The 19,696-nt window shown below is 32.3% G+C and overlaps 1 protein-coding gene across 1 annotated transcript in view; it reads left to right on the plus strand.

The window, feature by feature from the left end:
• The first annotated feature begins 7,780 nt into the window (after positions 1-7,780).
• Positions 7,781-19,696, plus strand: part of LOC118192581 (transmembrane protein 62-like) — a 98,376-nt gene continuing 86,460 nt past the window's right edge. Inside the window, exon 1 of the mRNA XM_035363578.2 lies at positions 7,781-8,031. Within this exon, the coding sequence (XP_035219469.1) occupies positions 7,849-8,031 (183 nt within the window). The 5' untranslated portion in view covers positions 7,781-7,848. The remainder of the gene's footprint in view (positions 8,032-19,696) is intronic.

The raw sequence follows: 19,696 nt of genomic DNA on the forward strand, positions 1-19,696 counted from the left end.
TTTGGTGTGTTATTTTGTAACATATATGTATTATATATATATATATATATATAGTTAGAAGATTAAGGCCTAAGTTTTCTTATTTTACTTTTTTAATTGCCAATGTAAAACTCCTCACAGTATTCTTTTAAGGATTCCAGAGATGAAAGAGACTTAACAGCAAAGAGTGTATATTACTAATAAAAATAATGTACTAAAAAGAAAATACCGAAAAAGTTTTTTTGTTGCTTTCTGAAAACATTAAAAGGTATTCTTACTTTTTTCAGGAATTGTGATCAATTTGATAATTGTCAGAAGTTCACTCTAACCAAGGATAGAATTCAGTGAATCAAAGCAATGTTGACTCTGAACTTAAATATTTGGAAATGGTTCATTCTATTCATTCAGGCAAAACTTTAGAGTTGTTTATTCAGGTTAAGGGTATTAAATATTGTTATTGTAACAAAAGTTTCCCCCTAAAAAACGTTTTTAGTAAATTTAAGAAAAAAAGCATGAAAGCAATATGCAATGTATCTAATGAAATTAAAGAAATAAAAAATGTTTAAAAATTAGTAATCACGTCCCAAATCGATGGTTTTCTGCCAATGTTTTAGTAGTTTTTTAAAGCTTTAGGTCCAAAAACAGATCAGCCTCATTTCAGACGTCGTGTGCAGAATGGAAGTTAGCGCCATCAAAATGTAGTTTCAGGTGTTAAAAAAAAGTAGAAATTGGAAGGAGAGATGTTGGGGCTGTATGGTGGGTATGGCAAAAGATCCCATTCGAGTCTGTATCAAGTCCAGCTGATGAATGCAGACACATGTGGTCTTGCGTTATTTTGATGGAAAGTTACCTTTTCCATACTACCAGGTTGAAGAGAAGTCAGTAAGTACTACCAGGGTTGCCATGCTACCTGGAAAATCGGGAAAACCGAAATAAAGTCGAGAGAATTCGAAAGTTGACCGAAATAGTCGGTCAACTTTCGAAATGAAAAATTTAAAAATCAATTTCACCAACTTAAAAAGTCGGTGAAAAGTCATGAAATTTAAGTATTTTAGGCAAAATCTGGAGAGGTCAGGGAATTTCATGCTGCGTCCCCCCCCCCAAAGCGAGTTTTGCACCAACGTTGGAAGCAATCACTTTCTTGGGGAATTATGTATTGCGTAAGCGTCATTCGGGCAGCTGGTGTAGAGCTAATTTTCGCAGCTCGAATCAGATTGTCTTTTAGAAAGTTTCCAGTAACCTCAAGAATCTAGAGACTCGCATGTGCGGTGCATGTTGAAGTAAAGAAAATATCATTCCATTCTCATATGAAACAAAATCGGTTTAATCTTAGTGTAGGGTACCACTGAGGTTAGAATAGCCTCCATACTACTCTGTACTAACCTGAATGTATGGTACACACGGAATTTGGCGATAATTTTCAAAATCATGTCAAGGCTGTAGCGTGTACTAAGATTTTACCACAAAAATCTTTTAAACCTCTCTTTTTTTTCAAATATAAATGCTTTATTTGTCATATTGCAGTAAAAAATATATAATTAGTCATCTAGGCTAACCATTTAATATAGCTATATTTGCCAAAATTCCATTGATTATTGTAATTCAGTTTTTAATTAACTTTATTTTAATGCTATTTGTATCTCATAATGTTGCTTCTTCCCTCTAAATTTCACTCAATTTTCTTTGGCATAATCCTGAATCGAATTCTAGCAGTATGATGGCATACTATCACGAAATTTAATACACTATATGTTTTGCTTATCTATGCTGCTAAATAAATGTAAAATACCTGAATATATTTTAAACTTTCATTAAATAGATTTCTTTCTTTCGTTTAGCTGCAAATGTCTGCAAAAAAAAGAAATTTTTTAATCCACATTGGGCAAATTCTAATCTTGGTCTTCAGGGGAGAAAACAACTCCTATTATAGTTATAATAGTAATGCTTTGGGAATTATAAGCAATATATATAAGCAATTTTTTAAAAACAAAATATAAACATGCCTAGTATTTTCACGCATTGAGCTGTTGAAAAATTATCAGTAAAGACAAAGTAGAACTAATTTTTCACAAAGACCAAAAATTGAAATTCACAATTTATAAATTTCAAATAATCCTCTAAGTGCAAAAACGAAGTTTAAAAATTTTTAAATCAAAACTTTTCAAATAAGAATTTAAGAAATTTAAAGAAAAAGTGAAATAATAAAATACTTCAGTGAAAAATTCAAATCAAAATTTTCACTAAAGTTTTGTCATGAAGTTATTTTTATCATCATATTAAATTTTCACTGAAGTATCATTCACTTACATTTTAAATTCTTTGGTTTATGTGCTATTTGATTAAAGATAAAATTTTGATTTAAATTTTTCACTGAAGTATTTTATTATTTCACCATTCTTTAACACTTTGCGGCTCAGTGTTCCACTACATGGAACACCCAAATTGAATCGCTTCTAAAACCTTTAAATTCAACCATAAATAGATGAAATATACTTTGAACTTATCTTTTTAAACAGTAGATAGCAGCATATCACAAGGAGACACAGAATTTTCATTTATTATGTGTTATTAAAATCCACTTTTTTCCAAGTAATTTTCTCTATTTTTTTAAAGATATAAAAAATTTTATTTGGGAAAAAATTAGGCATAAATTTGCTGGCTGTCCTTCAACTTATTTGTTCTATATTTTTTTTAATCTTTCATACAAAAACCATACGCAGAATCATTGAATAAACCCGGGTGTTCCATTGGCGAGAACACTGCGCCTTTAGTGATCTCATGGAACATCTGTGCATAGGAGAGAACATCCGTTGTTTACGTTTTCTGTTTCCGTTGTTTTGGGGGGGGATGAATTCAAACAAAGCAGTATTGAGGGGTGAGGTGTGTTTTGTGTTATGAAAGCCTTAATATTGGCATCTCGAATTTTTTGGGAGTAGTTTTTGGGCGGGAATTTTATTAGTAGCTTGACTCATCTTTACTTAGAACTGCGCGAAATTTTTGCTGTCACTTTTTAGGCTCATTCTCATTTATTTTTAATAATTGTGTAGATATTTTTCATGTACGTATATATTATGGGCTTATTTTTCTTTATTGTTAATATTAATCGTAGTTGGTTTGTGCTTCCATCAAAGAGGTGCGACTTGCTTTCAACAATTTCACGAAGCTAAGAAATAGGAAAATTTGTAAATATTTTTGTATATAGGACTTGTGTATATAGATATTTATCTCATTTATCTGTATATATTAAAGAATATTGTGTATATCCAGGAAAACATGTATATAGCCATAACACAGAGTTTTTTCATTCTTATACAAATGCTTCTACTCATTTTCGTGCTTCACTGCAATGCTCGCTTAGTCGCACTTTTAAAAACTCTGGCGGTGCAGTGTTCCACCTCATGGAATACCCACAGAATTAAAACGGTAAGTGCAATTTTTACAAAATTTTACTTGTTTACTCCTTTAGGACTAAATAGACTGTGTACAACTTTTTTTGTTGAAATTCCGACGTTAACGTATAATGCGCCGCAAAGGGTTAACTAGAATTCTCTTTAAGTACAAGATTCTAATTAAAATTTACTCCCCCCTTGCTTTGGGGAGTGGTTAGACTTTTTGGGTGAGCTATTATAATTAAAATACATTGAAATGGTTCGTTGCCTAATTCTGGGTTCAGAAAAGCAAGGATTTTTGCAGAAGAGAGATTTCAATTGATTTCAGTGTTCTTTATGCTGTCGAAGTGGCAGTGAAGTTGATTGAATTGCTCTTCTATTATAATTGGGGTATTGCTTTTTTTGAAAAGTTTTGGATTTTAACATTTTTTAAATTCCTTTTTTGCATTTTACCATAATTACCTGTCAGCACAGTCAGCGGGCACTACACGGATAGACAAAAAAGCATTGAATTTCATTCTCCTATTTGAGTGGCAACCCTGTTCTATATTTTTTCTTGATAGCAGTGTCAACATGGACTAGCATCTCGCTATAGACCGTATTGTCAAGGGTTTTACCTATTTCCAGATACTCTTTGTGGATAATACCGCAGTAGTTCCACCAGATACAAAGCATGATCTTTTTGTTAGTCAAATTGCGCTTTCAGACACCTCACCGGGTGCAGACCAACCCCTTTTCGGTTTGTATTGAAGAAAATCCACTTTTCATCACAAATGATGATCTGGTCCAGAATTTTGCCCTTGTGTTGATATTTGAGCAGGTTAGTGCAGGCCTGAACATGTCTGTCCTGATCTGCTTGAGTCAGCTCATGTGGCACCCAGCAGTTTAACTTGTATGTAAAGTTTATGCAATATATATACTAATGGACATGGCACTAACGTCTAATTCCTTAGCAAGCTCTCAAGGGGTTGCATACTGATCTACCACAAGTTCTCACAAGCAGGCCTCATCAAAATCAGTAGGCCAGCCAGAGCACTCTGCTCCTTGAATGTCATAGTCCTTGGTTTTGACTTTTTGATTCCAAATCTTCACAACTAATGATACAACATTAGTACCTAAAGTTGTATACATGATTTGGTGACGTTCTGTGGCTGACTTTTTGCAACAGAATTGGAAGTAAATGATTCAAACCAGTTAGCGTGATAGTTCCATTTCAGACACCCTGTACTTGATGATAATGATATTTTTTACAAATTTCACAACTCAAGTAAGTCTGTTTCTTTTGAATGCCAAAAAATCATTTGACAAAATATGATTAAATTCTCCAACACGAACTTTTTGCGCAGATAATATTTGTGGTGACGGGAAACTTTCATTAAAACCTGATAACTGATTTTGAAATAGCATATTAATAGTCATGTTGGCATATGCTGCACCCTTCTTGAATTGTAATGTAACTGCAGTTGCATTTATTATAATCTGTTATAACATTTATTATATATATTTATAAACTGATGTTAATTTTAATAATTTACATTTTTATGTGAAAATGATTTTATGCATCACATCCGCAAAAGTGCGATTATTGCCAGGCCTTTATTTTTGTAATCATTGACATGTACTTTTAGGTACAAAAGTTTTTAAAATTACACAAAAATACATATTTTCATATATTTAAATTTTAAAAAACATGTATGAACTATAACTTATTGTACTCTATAGAAAATAAAATGCAAAAAGTTTGACAAAAATTGGACTAGATATCTGTTCTTAAAATAAAAAAACAAGATTTAAATTCAGGGGCCATATGCACAAGTTGAAAATCAAAATATTTGCATTAGTGCATAACTAATTATAAAATATCAATAACCTATTTTATTATCAAATTAGTAATTGTAAAATATCAATTTCTAATCATCATAAATTGCTGATTAAATCAGAGATGTCGTAACATCAGTTTGGCGCCTCTTGGATTCTGCGCCCGGGAACAGATGCCCGCCTCTAGCTACGCCCCTGGTCTTGGATCACTATTTAAAATTAAGTATCTCAGCAGATGATAGTTCTAATGGGTAGACTCTGTAGTGCTGTTATTAATTCATCACTCTGAGATTTAATTTTTTCACGCCGACTTATATCATTTACTCCTGGATTTAATTTAATTCAAGGATTTTCCCTAGAGGCCAAATCATTCTCTTCTTATCATTGCTAACTAGTACAATGTTACTTACTTTAATATCACAGTGTTTGACAGACTATCGTCTTGAAATTTTCAGAGTCTATAAATACTTTTACAGGAATGTTTTCCTAAAAGTGTCACGAATGTTCTGAGCGTGACGCAATTTACGTTTAAAGAAGTTTAAGTTGATTTCTTTCTTTATAAAAGGCACTAAATCATTATATAATTCTCTTAAAAATGTGGCTGGTGTTATGGCAGTGACATCTGAATCAGCTGATACAATTCTTAACTGTCTATTATTGAGTATGGCTTCACAGGTACACTAAATAGTGGGCATTTCTTCGTAATCTAAAGAAGCTTTTCTGAGGGATTATTCTTAAAATTTTCTTCATTAATTTTTTGAGATGCTCCCACCAATCTTCCCACCACGGAGCATCGTGAGACATAAACTTCCAAATAATGTGGTTTTCAGTTCCTCTTATAGAGACTTTTTTGAAATCTAGTGAGGCAAAAGCCATTAGATGCGCCTACAGCATTGGTACCGTTATCCGAGTAAATTTTGGTGGCTCTATGTAGCAAGAAACAAAGCGATGAAGAGCTTGAAGAAACGTTTCTATAGACAGAGATGTTACGAGTTCGAAGTAAATACAGCAATACACTGCGCATGTAGACAAGCAAATCCATGCCTGCAATCTGGAACACAGAGGCATCTTGAGTTCGATCACTGGGCGAATCTGATTCCACAACCACACATTGTCTCCCTCATTAAATCGATGTCTTGTAGCTCTTATGTCATATCAGGTCTTTATCTTCTCCGTCATCAAGTTTATTAGTGTCGAGCAAAACTGTGCATCACTTCAAATCGTGCCAGAGATCTTGGATTGAGATCTTCAGGCGATGAAAGCGCATCCGGAGAGAGACCAACAAGAGATCACAAGACAGACAAAAGTCAGAATCGAACAGCATCTAGGATGGGGAATAGTTGGTAGTCTCGGCGACAGCACTGCGATTGGGCGGTAAGAACCGTGGCAACTTATTGTCCCAATCCTTTTAGTTCCTAGAGATAACCAAGGAGAGCTTATTAAGGATGGTTCAGTGTCGTCTGACTGGAGATGTAAAAGTGTCGTTTGGGTTTTGTCAATGCTGAGTAGCTTACGAATTAGATAATAAAAGAAATTCGAAATTCAAGATTTGTGCAGGTTCGAAATTCTTCCAACTGCCCATATTCAAGTGGACTGCGTTATTCAAAATTTGACGGCTATAGGTACCGTTGATTTTTCACAATGCGAGAAACATACATAAATCCATGCAGATTTTTCATTATTTAATTTCCTTAAATAGAACAGAGGGCGATAATATTTGGCAACAACAATTTGAAAAGTGATACAGCCGACTATAGTGATTCAATGCAAAGTACCGTTTCGAGACAAATAGCCTTTCTCGGCTAATAAAAGCTGATTAATTCACATAAATGCATTATCAGAATTAAAGGAAATAATAAAATAAATGTAAGGTAAGCATTCTTCGATGTTAGGTAAAACAGCTTCCTTGTTTGGACTTCTAAGCCACTCAAATCGTTCTTGTCAGATAAGTACAGTCCAAGATTTCTTGACCAGGTAACTTTTATCCGGCTTTGCAAAGCAAAGATCTATGTTCTTTTCTCTGTACTTAAACAGAAAGTTATAGATTGCATATTTCTACCAAGAGAATACACGAAGATGTAATATTAGACTTTTTTATACAATTCAGAGGACCTAGCACCGATTTACGAGCAAACTTTCTTCATAATTCATAACAACATCTTTTTTGATATTCTCCTATCTTATTTCTTTTTAGTAATAACAGAAATTAATGTATTGAAGATGAAATTATTTCGTAATATCGGTTAAAAGATAAAAATGTAAGTCCAGACTTTTTGACCTCATAGTTAAAAAATTAGACCTCATAGACCTGAAAAATTCATGTATTCAGTCATAGAAATAGATTTTATAGAATTGTTTAAATTAGAAAGAAATGGGTCTAAGAACTGAATTACGTAACACAGGCTAATTTTGAAATATACACACAAAAGAAATGATAATTAATGAAGCAAAATAACTCTGAAATATGAATTTTAATTATTAGGAGAACGCATGACATTAAGAAAAATTTCACGGTGCGTCTCCACGCCACATGAAATATTTTATACTGAAAGCAAATTTCTAATGGCAACTACAAACTAACCGCTTCTGCAGTCTGTCAACAATACAATAAACTATTGACTATAGTGTTTAAAAATTCAAGTGATTACATATTAATACACCAATGTCATTATCAAAAATTACTCTTTTCGCATTAGCAACACTAGCCGTAATTTCAACACTTGTTGCGAAACTTCAAAATATTGTTAATGTTGATAATGAACTTGAATATGATGATATTAAACGTGAATTTCAAGATGATTTATATCCAGATTCTCGACGTCACCATTTGATGTGGTTTTTACAAGTAAATAATTTTTGTTATGAAACTCAAAGCACAGGTCTTTTAAATTAACATAATTAATGTCTTTTTTTGTGGCTTGTTTGTGTTTTTTTAATTAAAACTTGATTTTTTAAAATCCATTTTTTTATCATTATGATTTTAAATTCATAATGTGAATTAATGAATATTATAAAAATATCAGTCTATTAAAACGCACATTTATTCAGTGTACTGGGTATTTTTTTGGAACTCATTAAATAACAACTCAGTTTTCTATTAATTATGCACATTTTAATGTATTTCAGGTATTGTAATTTTATAAGTTAGAAATTACTCTTTTAATTGTCTAAACTGTTTTATTTATTAAGCATAAAATATTAAATATTACAGATAACTTCAATATTGGTATAGTTCTGTTAATACTAAATGTTATATATATATATATATATTTTAAAGAGTCCAACGTTAGTCCAGATACCTGGCCAGCATTTTAATCACTTTCCCACTTCTAGTTCTTTAGTCACTGTCCCTTTTCTGAGTTTGCAAAATTTGGTAGTTGATCTTCTAAACTTTGCGCTTGAGTAGATTTGGAATGGTTACTCCTTCTTCTGTTCCTGTATATTGTCTACAACAGTTCAACTGTTTTCTTTAGTGTCTCTAATGTCTTTTTTTTATTTTTTCTTAATAGTTTTCCTTTTAACCTCAGTATATATGCTTCTTCTACAACTGCTGTTTTCTAGTGATTATCTTGATATATCGTAACATAATCTTCTTTTCATAATGACAGCAAAGTTTTTGTATGATGATGATAACATGACTTCTGTTTAATTCTTTTGTGGTTGATTTTTTCTTTTACATTTTCCTCAACTTGAAGTTTCAGTAATTCTTATGATGTAGAAAGAATTATCTTTCTTCTTCTACTTGTAAATTGTTGAGCAGATGATCCTAACATCTCATTAGCTGGAGTATCCCTATGAGCTAACAGTGCTAAGTAAGGATCAACACATCAGCTCGAGCTTTCTTCAACAGTTTCTTCAGAGTGTGTATTGAATGCTTTGCTAATCCATTCAACTTTGGATGGTATGGATTGCTCGTTATATATTGGTATTTCTTGGCTAATTCTCTACTTGCAAATTGAGGTCCACTATCAGATATCATGATCAATTACATGCCATAATTTGCAAAATGAGATTTCATATAACTGATCATTGTTTGACTTCAAGTACCTGGTGATTTAAAAAAAATGTTGGAATAGTAATCTACAATTAATAAGTATACATCTTTGTTAATCTCACATAAGTCTGTTCCAACTTATTTGATATTCATATATTTGATATTCGTACATTTTGAAAGTTTATCTTCTATCTGCTTGTTCATAAGTGACCAAAGCGAAACATCTCTGTTTCCTTACTTTTTTCTTTACTAAAGTGACTGTCATGTATTAAATTTAATATCTGTTTTTGTATAGATAAATGGATAATTGCCCTTCCTTCTTTGATAAATAAGTTAGTTTCCATTGTTAGCTCATCTCTATAGTCACAAATTACTTTGACTTGAGGTTCTAGTTAATGTTTCTGGTAGAAATATATTTAAGGGTACCCCTTGGCGAAAATTGGTGATTTGCCAGCAAGGCTTAATTTCAAGAATGCCGCTACACAAAAGCAAAATAACAAGTCAAAGAATCGCACAAACTCAGCGTCCGTGTACACATCGATCTGTTTTCACTTCAAAAAACATCAGAGAATTGTACAAACTCGGCATTACACTCTTAACTTTGTCTATGTACACATCGATTTGTTATCACTTAAAAATCGAAGGAACACCCAACTCTACACTACAGCCAAACAAAATATATATAAACTCAGTAAACTGCATTTTAAATCAAACAATGAAATAACATAAAAAAGGAAATACATCTTATCGCATCTACACACTACACAAAAGAAATATCCACTTTGGTGAGCATTTGAACCTTTCTTGCGACAAATGCATTCAAAGCCATCTGAACAATCTTTACGTTTGACGATAATACGCATTTCTTTCATGCAAACAGTACACTTATAATTCCGTTGAATAACATCCAACAAAATTTCTTTTCTTCTGTCCTCAACCACTTTGCAAAAAAAAAAAAAAAAAAAAAAAAAATACACACACACACCAGCTTCCACTCTTGTTCTATACCACAAAACACCCAGTTTACCATCAGCAGGCATTTTACGATGCTAAGCACACAATATGCTACGTACTTCCTAACTGACATCCAGTGCAGAAATAAGCACTTACAAATATTTTCCCATCAGTCAAATTCACTGCAGTGAAACAACCAATCATATCATAATAGGGTTTCCATAACATTAACTACTCAGGTTACCATAAATGAAACAACAGCTGAAACCAAGGGGCACCCTAAAATCACTGGCGTAGCTAGAACTCTTGGGCCCCTGTGCAAAACATTTTCCTGCTCTTCCCAAATAAATTTACTGTGCTTAAAAAGGGGGGAGTGAAGAAAGTCTAGATTTGCGGAGATTTCTAAATAAAATCCTGTGGGTTTTACATGCAAGTATATTTCGAGTTTCTATATAAAATCTGTGCCAATCCAAGTTTTTTTTTTTTTTTTTTTTTGGCTTAATTTAGCAAGCTAGTAAATAACTAGTAACGAAACTCCCAGACAACATGATAGGTAAACGTACAAAAAAGAAATGACGCTAATATATAGCACTCTGTGATCAACTGAACTTACGAACATGACTTATATACAAGTCATAAATAAGAACTTTTACAATATAATGTAAATTATACATTTGTTAAATATAAAACATATTTATCATAAATTTCTTAAAGATAACTATTTGAACATACATTTTTTGTAGAAGATAAGTATGGGAAAGTCCCCCCTTTCTTTTAAGAAAACTTTTTGGTACACTAAACTACTCGAATACATGATTTTTATACTTGCTTTAAGTTTAAATATGTAAATGTAGTTCAGCAGGACATTCATGGGCCCCCTAAGCCTTCGGCCCCCTATGCGACTGCATTCCTTGCATACCCTTATTTACGCCACTGCCTAAATAAAATATAGGCTAACCAATGTTTCCTTTCGTCCTAGTGTCCCAGAATATATTTATTTAAACACTGTAGAGAAGCATCACATTCATTTTCTTTTTTAATTCCTCAATTTTGTCATCAGGTGCTGGAATCAATGTGTAAATTTTTGTATCTTTATCATTATCCTCTTCTGTTGTATCGAAATATGCATTACTTAAAGTATGTACTATAAGTCACTATCGTTTTTGCAACTTGCATATTGATCATACTTTTGTAAAATTGTCAGCATTCTTTGGTAAAAGTATAGTTTAGGGTACCCCTTGGCGAAACTTGGCGATTTTTGGCGGTACATGGATACTGATTTTGTGCAATTCTTTGAATCGTTACTTTGGCTTGCGAAGCGGCGATTTTTGCGCCGCTACACAAAGCCAAAATAACAAGACAAACAATTGCACAAACTCGGTATCCATGTACACATCGACTTATTTTCACTTAACCCCCCCCCCCCGAATTGCAGAAAAATGGCATTGCACACTCCTTTGACTTTATCCATGTACACGTCGACCTATTTTCACTTTAAAAAAAATCCTCCCGAATTGCACAAAAATGGCATTGTGCACTCTTTTAACTTTATCCATGTACACGTCGACCTATTTTCACTTAAAAAAAATCCCAGAATTGCACAAACGTGCATTGAGCACTCCCTTTACTTTGTCCATGTACACCTCGATATATTTTCCCTTAAAAGTCAAAGGAGCACCAAATTCTACAATATAGGCCAACAAAAAGTACATAATCTCAATAAAATACATTTTAAACCAAACAATAAAATAACATTAAAAAAAAAAGGAAAAACATGTTATACATTTAAGCACTACCAAAAGCAAATATTTATTTACCATGATTTTCGAATTCGCTTCGTACACCCAGAACCACGTAAAAATCAAAATATGAATCATACTCAAATGACTTTTTTCAAACTAGGTACTCTTTCTGATCGAACGCTTCACATAGTGACCATCTGAACCTTTCTTCCTACAAACCCATTCAAGTCCATCTAAACAGTTTTAACACACACCACAAAAACGCTTACAAAACATCCCATGATTCAAAATTTCTCAGAATCATGCACCCGATTACGTCTCAATAGGGTTTCCATAACATTCAACTACTCAGGCTACCATAAATGAATCAACAGCTGATCTTTAGAATATGGTAACTGGTAGTTTGGCGACATTTTGGAGGTGATAAAGGTTACTACCTGGGACTTTGGTAATAATGTGAGCAGTACTCAGTTCCGATTACACATTATTTTGTGTGAGGGAAATGAGAGATCATGGGATATGTCATGTGATATTAATGGACGAATTACGGTTCTTTAATCGGAAAAGGGGAGAAATCATGGAAAAATCTGGAAATTTTGTATTTGGCTTTATTGTGTGTTGTGTGAAACAGTGTTCGCTAATTTTTGGATCCCATGGCCCTAACTAAAGTGAATTCGAAATGGGTATTTAGTGGGATTGAAAGGGGTAGTAATAAGTGTTTCTTTAAGGTTGTGCGAGATAGAAGTAAAGATGTTTTATTAAGTTATTTATTTTACCTGGTACCTTGCTGTGAACTATAAGTATGATTTTAAAGATCCTGAAACAGGCGCACATACGCTTGCTTTTTATTTAGCGGATAAATAAGAAAAGTTTATAGGACACATAATCAAGATTCTGAAAAAATTAGGTAAGTTAGTATTTTTAATTATTTGAGGATATTATTTTTATGTATTGTTCTAAATGTAAGGTGGAAGTAAAGTAATTTGGTATTATTGGGAAAATTGTTATTAGCAATGATTTAGTTTAAAGTAATTAGGATTGTAAGCTAATTTTTATTAATTTAATGTATGTGCTTATTTATATTTTAAGTAGTGTTTTTGAATTTAATTATATTTTAATTAAATGATAGTTATTTTGTGAATTTTATGTTTGTAGGAATTTGGTATACGTTTTAGTTGAAGTAAACATGCATGGAAATAATTTAAATATTTGACACTAAGTATTTGTAATGCTTGCCGTATGAATTCGTTGGTGACGTTTATAATATAATAGATGATTTAGAGGTAAAAGTTTTTGGATATTTTATTTATTTTATATGTGGAAATGTTCATATTTGGAAAGGGTATATACTTTTTCGCGATCAGGTAATTTCATATATGTTCTTTTTACCAGGCTTAAAGATTCAGAAAATTGTCATGTATTTTTGTGAAATTTTTCTAATTTATGAGAAAAAAGCAGTGTACATGGATATAGTGAAGAGTGTGCGCAATGCCATTTTTGTGTAATTCTAGGATGTTTTTTTAAGTAAAAATAAGTCGACATGTACATGGTTTATGTGTATGTGTTATTTTGAAAAACGCGTAAGGAGTATGGTATTGTGCACTTTTTCCCAATTTTGCAGTGAATATTTGTCATGATTAAGCAGTTTTGTTAAATAAAATTTCTAGCATAAGTGTAATTTGGCTAGTAGATTGTTGGAAGAAGTGTTCAGTAGATAAAAAGAAAAGAAACATGTCTTTACTTCGTGAAGACAAAATGGCGGCGGGGAAAAAAAAATAGAGGGTTGCTGTAGGAGAGTTGGTCGCCAAATTTTCGCCAAAAAATCGCCAAGTTACCATAATCTAAAGATCAACCGAATCAACAACTTGGCGATAAATCAAACAATAACTTTGCCATAATACAAGGGGTACCTTAAAGTCTACTCTACCCCATTCTTCATAATCACTGAGGTGCCTTGAAAAGTTATGCTTTCTAATGGTTGATGATCAGTTTCAACTGCAATTTGTTTGCCATATATATGTGTTAGTGAAATTTAGGATATCCAAAAATATAGCTAAAAGTTCCTTTTCTATCCGAGCATAATTTTTCTGACTTTTCATTAAAGCTCTGAAAGCATAAACAATTGGTTGATTTTCTTGTAGGAACACAGTGCCTAATCCATCAGAACTGGTATGTACTGAAAGAGTTGCATCCTTATTCATGTTACTGAATTTTAATACAGGTGCTTTTACAGTTAGTTCTTTAAGCTTTTCAAAACCTTTTTGACATTTTTTATTCCAGTGCATTAATAGTAGTTAAATTAGGAATAAATTTGGCAAAGTAATTAATTATTCATATAAATCTTTTTTTAAATCTAATTGCAGGCACTTGAAAAAATATGTTGACAGATATTGATCTAAGGTGCAACAACTTTTGAAAAACTTAGTTATTTTTTGCACATGTATACTTTAACTGAATCATTTCCTTGCATTTTTATTATATTACTTTCTGAGGGAGCTATTAGAAATGCATTACTTGATTTTTTTTTGTTTAAAGTTATTAATTCTTTTAAAAAACAGGTTTATTCCTTCTATGTGAAATATGGAGTATACTGCTTTCTTTTTTCAAGCTGAAATTCCATATGAAATTGTTTTTACCAATAGAAATAAATATGCATAATTTTTACTCAAAGCTCCTAAAAGAGAAGTTTCTTTGGTTATATTACAGTACAAAGTCTGTAATCCGGATGTCCATTATTCGGAATAATCTATAATCTGGACCTTAAAGCCACAAACTTACGCATGCGCATTTGATGCGCACGTCCGCTACACATGTACGTAAAGCCAGTAAAGAGTTTACTCATGCACGCTTCTGATAGTGAAGATAGTAACAGAGAATGTTATTGAAAATGAAAAAATTTCGATTGACAAGTTAGTCGGTATTCTCGACACAGCAATTACAGAACTTGAACAGTGGAACTTTGTAACTGAACAAGAAATTATGTCTGTTTATAGAATTAAAGAGAAAGTATTAGCACAAAAAGCGAAACAACTTACATTGAAAGAAATGTTTACTAAAGTAAACAAGTAAATATTAAGCTTTTTTTATATAAATTTTGATACCCTTTAGATCGTAATTCCTCTATTTCATAAATTATGGTTTCATATTTTTAATTGTATAATTTCTGTATGCCATCTTACCAGATTTAAATTGATGATCTATAATCTGGAAAAACCCCTAATCCGGAATCGCCGAAGTCCCGATGAGTCCGGATTATGGACTTTGTACTGTATTTTCTCTGATCCATGTACATGGCATGTGCCTCTAGAAGTCTATGCTATAGCAAAACTGTTTTGACTACTACTGTCAAAAGTCATTAATCTGGACTCGTCGGGACTTCGGCTATTCCGGATTATCGATTTTTCCGGATTATAGATCATCAGTTTAAATCTGGTAAGATGGCATGCAGAAATTACAAAATTAAAAATATGAAACCGTAATTTATGAAATAAAGAACAATTATGATCTAAAGGGTATCAAAATTTACAAAAAGAAAAAGCTTAATATTTATTTGTTTACTTTATTAAACATTTCTTTCAATGTAAGTTGCTTCGTTTCTTGTGGTAATACTTTCTCTTTAATTCTATTAAACAGACATAATTTCTTGTTTAGTTACAAAGTTCCGCTGTTCAAGTCCTATAATTGCTGTGTTGAGAATACCGACTAATTTGTCAATCGAAATGTTTTCGTTTTCAATAACCTCTGGGTCACTTTCTACACTATCGGAAGCGAATTATAATCACGAGGAACTTGATTTAAATCATATCAAAGACGGAGTACATCGAGATGAAATACTACACTTAGTAAGGAATTATAAGCCAAATAAAATAAAAACATCTGCCCTGAAGATAAGGATAGTGCTGACAGATCAACTTCCAATCCGTGGCGTGAAATTAATAAACAGATTTCGGATTTCAAAACATACTTTCGCTTTGTAGATACAAATTACATATTAGTAAATATATATCGGAAATTCTATTTGACATAATCGAAAGTTCAAGCTTACTTTTATGAAATTGCTCTAACAGTCTGCAAAAAATAATAAACCGAATCCAATTTGAAGATTAACAACGCAATCTGCAACATTAACTGAATTAGATAATTTTAGCTTAGCGGATAACTCCGTTACACATTAAACGTGCATGCACACAAACATATTCGCAGCCGTAAAGGTCTTACGTGCTCTCGTAAATGCCAGTGCGCATGTGTGAGTGCAACGCATGCGCAGAAAGTTTGTAGCTTTGAGGTCCGGATTATAGATCATTCCGGATTATGGGTGTCCGAATTAATGACTTTTGACTGTAATCTGTTTAAAAAATTTTGAATTTTTGTTTGACTTCCCCCCCTTTTTTCTTAAAAAAAAAGGCCTCTACAGCATTTTATCTGACCATATATTAGGAAATATAAGCTAGTCTCATCAGCAGTAAAGATGTTGCAAAAAGAGTACTTTTTCAAGAACTGCAAGCAAAATTTCATTTTGCCCTTTTTTGTTGTCTCACCATTCATTCAGACAATTTTTTTGGTTACCCATAGCAATTACTGATTATCTTCTTTATTTAAAATGTCGTTATTATAATATATTGATATATGTATATAATTTTTTTTTTCCATCACAACCAGCATGAAAATGTAACTTAGCGAATCGAATTCTTTAGCATTAATTTGAGTTTTTTATTTTAAAATAAATCAATTCACTGTACTGTTCTGGTCCAAGTCTTTGTAATTCACTGCAACAATTTTTCTTCTACTTCTGGTACTGCATTTCTTTTTGAGGAATGTTCTTCATAGTTCAGAGTACATTCTTTAATATTCTTTCTGCTATAGTTAATGTTAAAACTGAAATTTTCCATTTTAACTGTGATAATTTTCTGATTATGTACTAACATTTTTGTTAAATTAGTTTAAAATTCAATTGTTTTTTTAATCCAAAAAAAGTTTCTAAGTATTTAATCCAGTTATCTTTAAAATTTCTGTGATATAGTAAATCATGTTGAGAAATAGATGAAATGGCTTGTTTCAGCCTCATTAAGAAATATTCAGTTACCAATACATACAGTCAATTCATTCAATGTCTACATTATATAGTTGATTTAATATACAGATAAAAAAGCAACTTAATATTTTTTTTTTTTTTTTTTACTTATTTTATATGGTTACTCTCTGATATCCGCAGGCCCAAAGCTGTGTTAAGACTTTTAAAGACCTTAAGCACTTAAAAGATTTTGGTGCCCTCAAATGTAACGAATTACATACTTATGCCCCCCTCCAAGTTTTCTTTCTCAGTCTCAATTTAGCTTCAACATTGCATAGTAAAATTGGCAGTGGAATTTTTTTGTGGTGTACCTTTCCTTGAATTAGTGATGATCTTTATGTGGCATCCCTTTTCTTGATGTCCTAAGTATTTGCTTATTTTGCTTAATAATTTATCCAACTCTGTGCAAACTGCTTGTGTTTCTGGTGTATTTTGCATGTTCATGCTATCATAGCGGGTTAATCTTTGGATTATGGTAACTTGGCAATTTTTTAACGAAAATTTGCTAACCCTGCTAGTTTTTGTTTGAACACCATTTTGTTTTCACAAAGTAAAGGCATTTTTTTTTTAACTCAACATTTTTTTCCAACAATCTGCTATCCGAATTACGCTTATGCTAGAACTTTTATGGAACAAAAGTGCTTAATCATCACGAAGATTAGGTGCGAAATTGGGAGAAAGTGCAGAATCGCAAACTGCTTGCCGCATTTTTAAGAATTGCATATACACGGTATCCATGTACACGTCGACCTATTTTCACTTAAAAAAAACATCCCAGAATTGCACAAAAATGGCATTGCATACACTCTTGACTTTATACATGTACACTGCTAATGTCCTAGCTAGTAACCTTTATCGCCTTACCAAAATGTCACCAAACTACCTGTTACCATATTCCAAAGGTTAGCCTAATAGCCAACCTATGCAAGTACCTATGACATGGCACATGCATGTTTGAGTTAACATGAATTTACAGTTTTTATGTTTAACCATCATTTTGCTGACAAGTATTCGGTGGCTGTAAAATTATCTGTGTAAATTTGCATTTGTGCTCATAAAATTTCTTGTTATTTTTATAATTATTATTTACAAGCAGGAAAGTTAAGTTTGTGTCCTAAAGATACACAAAATGTTTTCCGGCAGTTTCAGAATTGCCAATAAGCTGACAACTTTTTTATGGGGATGTGGATAATGAAAAACTACCTTTTATTTAGTAAAGTTTTACAAAGAATTTATTTAAATAAATGAATTTTGTACAAGGAATTTATTTAAATTTAAATGAAATCTAGAAATATACCAGAAATTTGTTTTAAATAGACACTTTCTGATGGTCATAATTCTGCAACTGCTGCTGCTAATGCATCAAATATATTATCATGTCTGACATGATGCCTGAACATAAACTTTGCTAGATAGGACTCCAGATGATAATAAGCTGTAACTTTTTTTTTTTTTTTAATGTTATTTCACTGATTTCCATAAGATGGAATGTTGGAAATTGTAATTAAATTTTAGCAATGAAAAATTGAGAATTTTTTTTAAAGTTGAAGAAACATAAACTGCATGTGCATGTTCAGACCAGTAACCATAGACATTAAATGAAATACTTATGTGCATTGATGATAATTTGTTCTCACCGAGGCTGAAACACGTCAATTTCCATTTCTTACCAAAGACAGAAGTATCATTTTAATTTTACTTTACTCTAAGGTAAGTTTAATTTTACTTTACTCTAAGGTACACTGTTGCTTAAACCTATTTGGTTTACGCAACAGCAAGCATTTTCTGATTCAGACATCAGTGGGAATGAAAAAGTTCTTACATATTTGTTCAAACTTGAGTTCTGCTGAGATGTCTCTAAAACTGTTAACAGACTTGCTAGCTCTCCTCAACTGTGCATTCCCGATTGATTGAACACTTCCCAGAACTATGTTCTGTCCTAGGCACATGAGCATCCAAACTGTAAAGTTGCTGAACACTGGTAGTTCGGTATGGAGTTCGAATCCGGCGAATGGGCTGACTGTGTAGGTGCTTTCATGGTTTTCCCCATGTGTAGCCTTATACAAGCCAGTGTCATTTAGAAAGACCTCCACAAAGGATCCCTCTCCCTAAGCAAACAGCCCCTGAGTGTTTTGCCGTAATTAAACAAGCAAAACAAATGAAACCAAACCTTCATCTCCTATGTGAGATAGAACTTCAGGCAAAAAACTGTACCCAGCTTTGTAAAATGTGCCATGTATGTATGTACAGCAGATTGCTGAATAGTACAGTTTCTACCAGAAACCTCCCATTCAAATAAGTTCTGGGAAAAAATTTTTATGGCATTACTTATCACTGTATATGATAACCTTTTAGAGAATGCAGTTTAGAGAATTTTAGAAAAAAGTCAGGCAGTAAAACCTGCCATTTTTTAGTATGGGCTCATATATTCGAATGGTTCAGGTTTGATCAGAATGACATATTGCTGATAATTTCAAAGTATCAGTAGCTCTCATAAAATAATTCTTTTTAACAGAAGGCTTATAATAAATAGAGAGTTTCTAAAGAGTCATTGCTGACTATTAATAGCTTTCTTTTGCCTTTCAAAAAATATGAATGTATCATTTCCTTTCACATATATATTTTGCATTAAGCTTGAGATAATTTTCATTTTTATATTGTTCCTTAATGGTTTGAAGATATTAGCTTACAAGCCTGCTGCATTTCCAGGATTGTGACTTGATTTCAAGACCAGTGGCGAACAGGCTGG

This window comes from Stegodyphus dumicola, chromosome 4, assembly GCF_044657685.1.
Source record: "Stegodyphus dumicola isolate Sdum_Otavi_A_Nest chromosome 4, ASM4465768v1".
NCBI lineage: Eukaryota > Metazoa > Arthropoda > Arachnida > Araneae > Eresidae > Stegodyphus > Stegodyphus dumicola.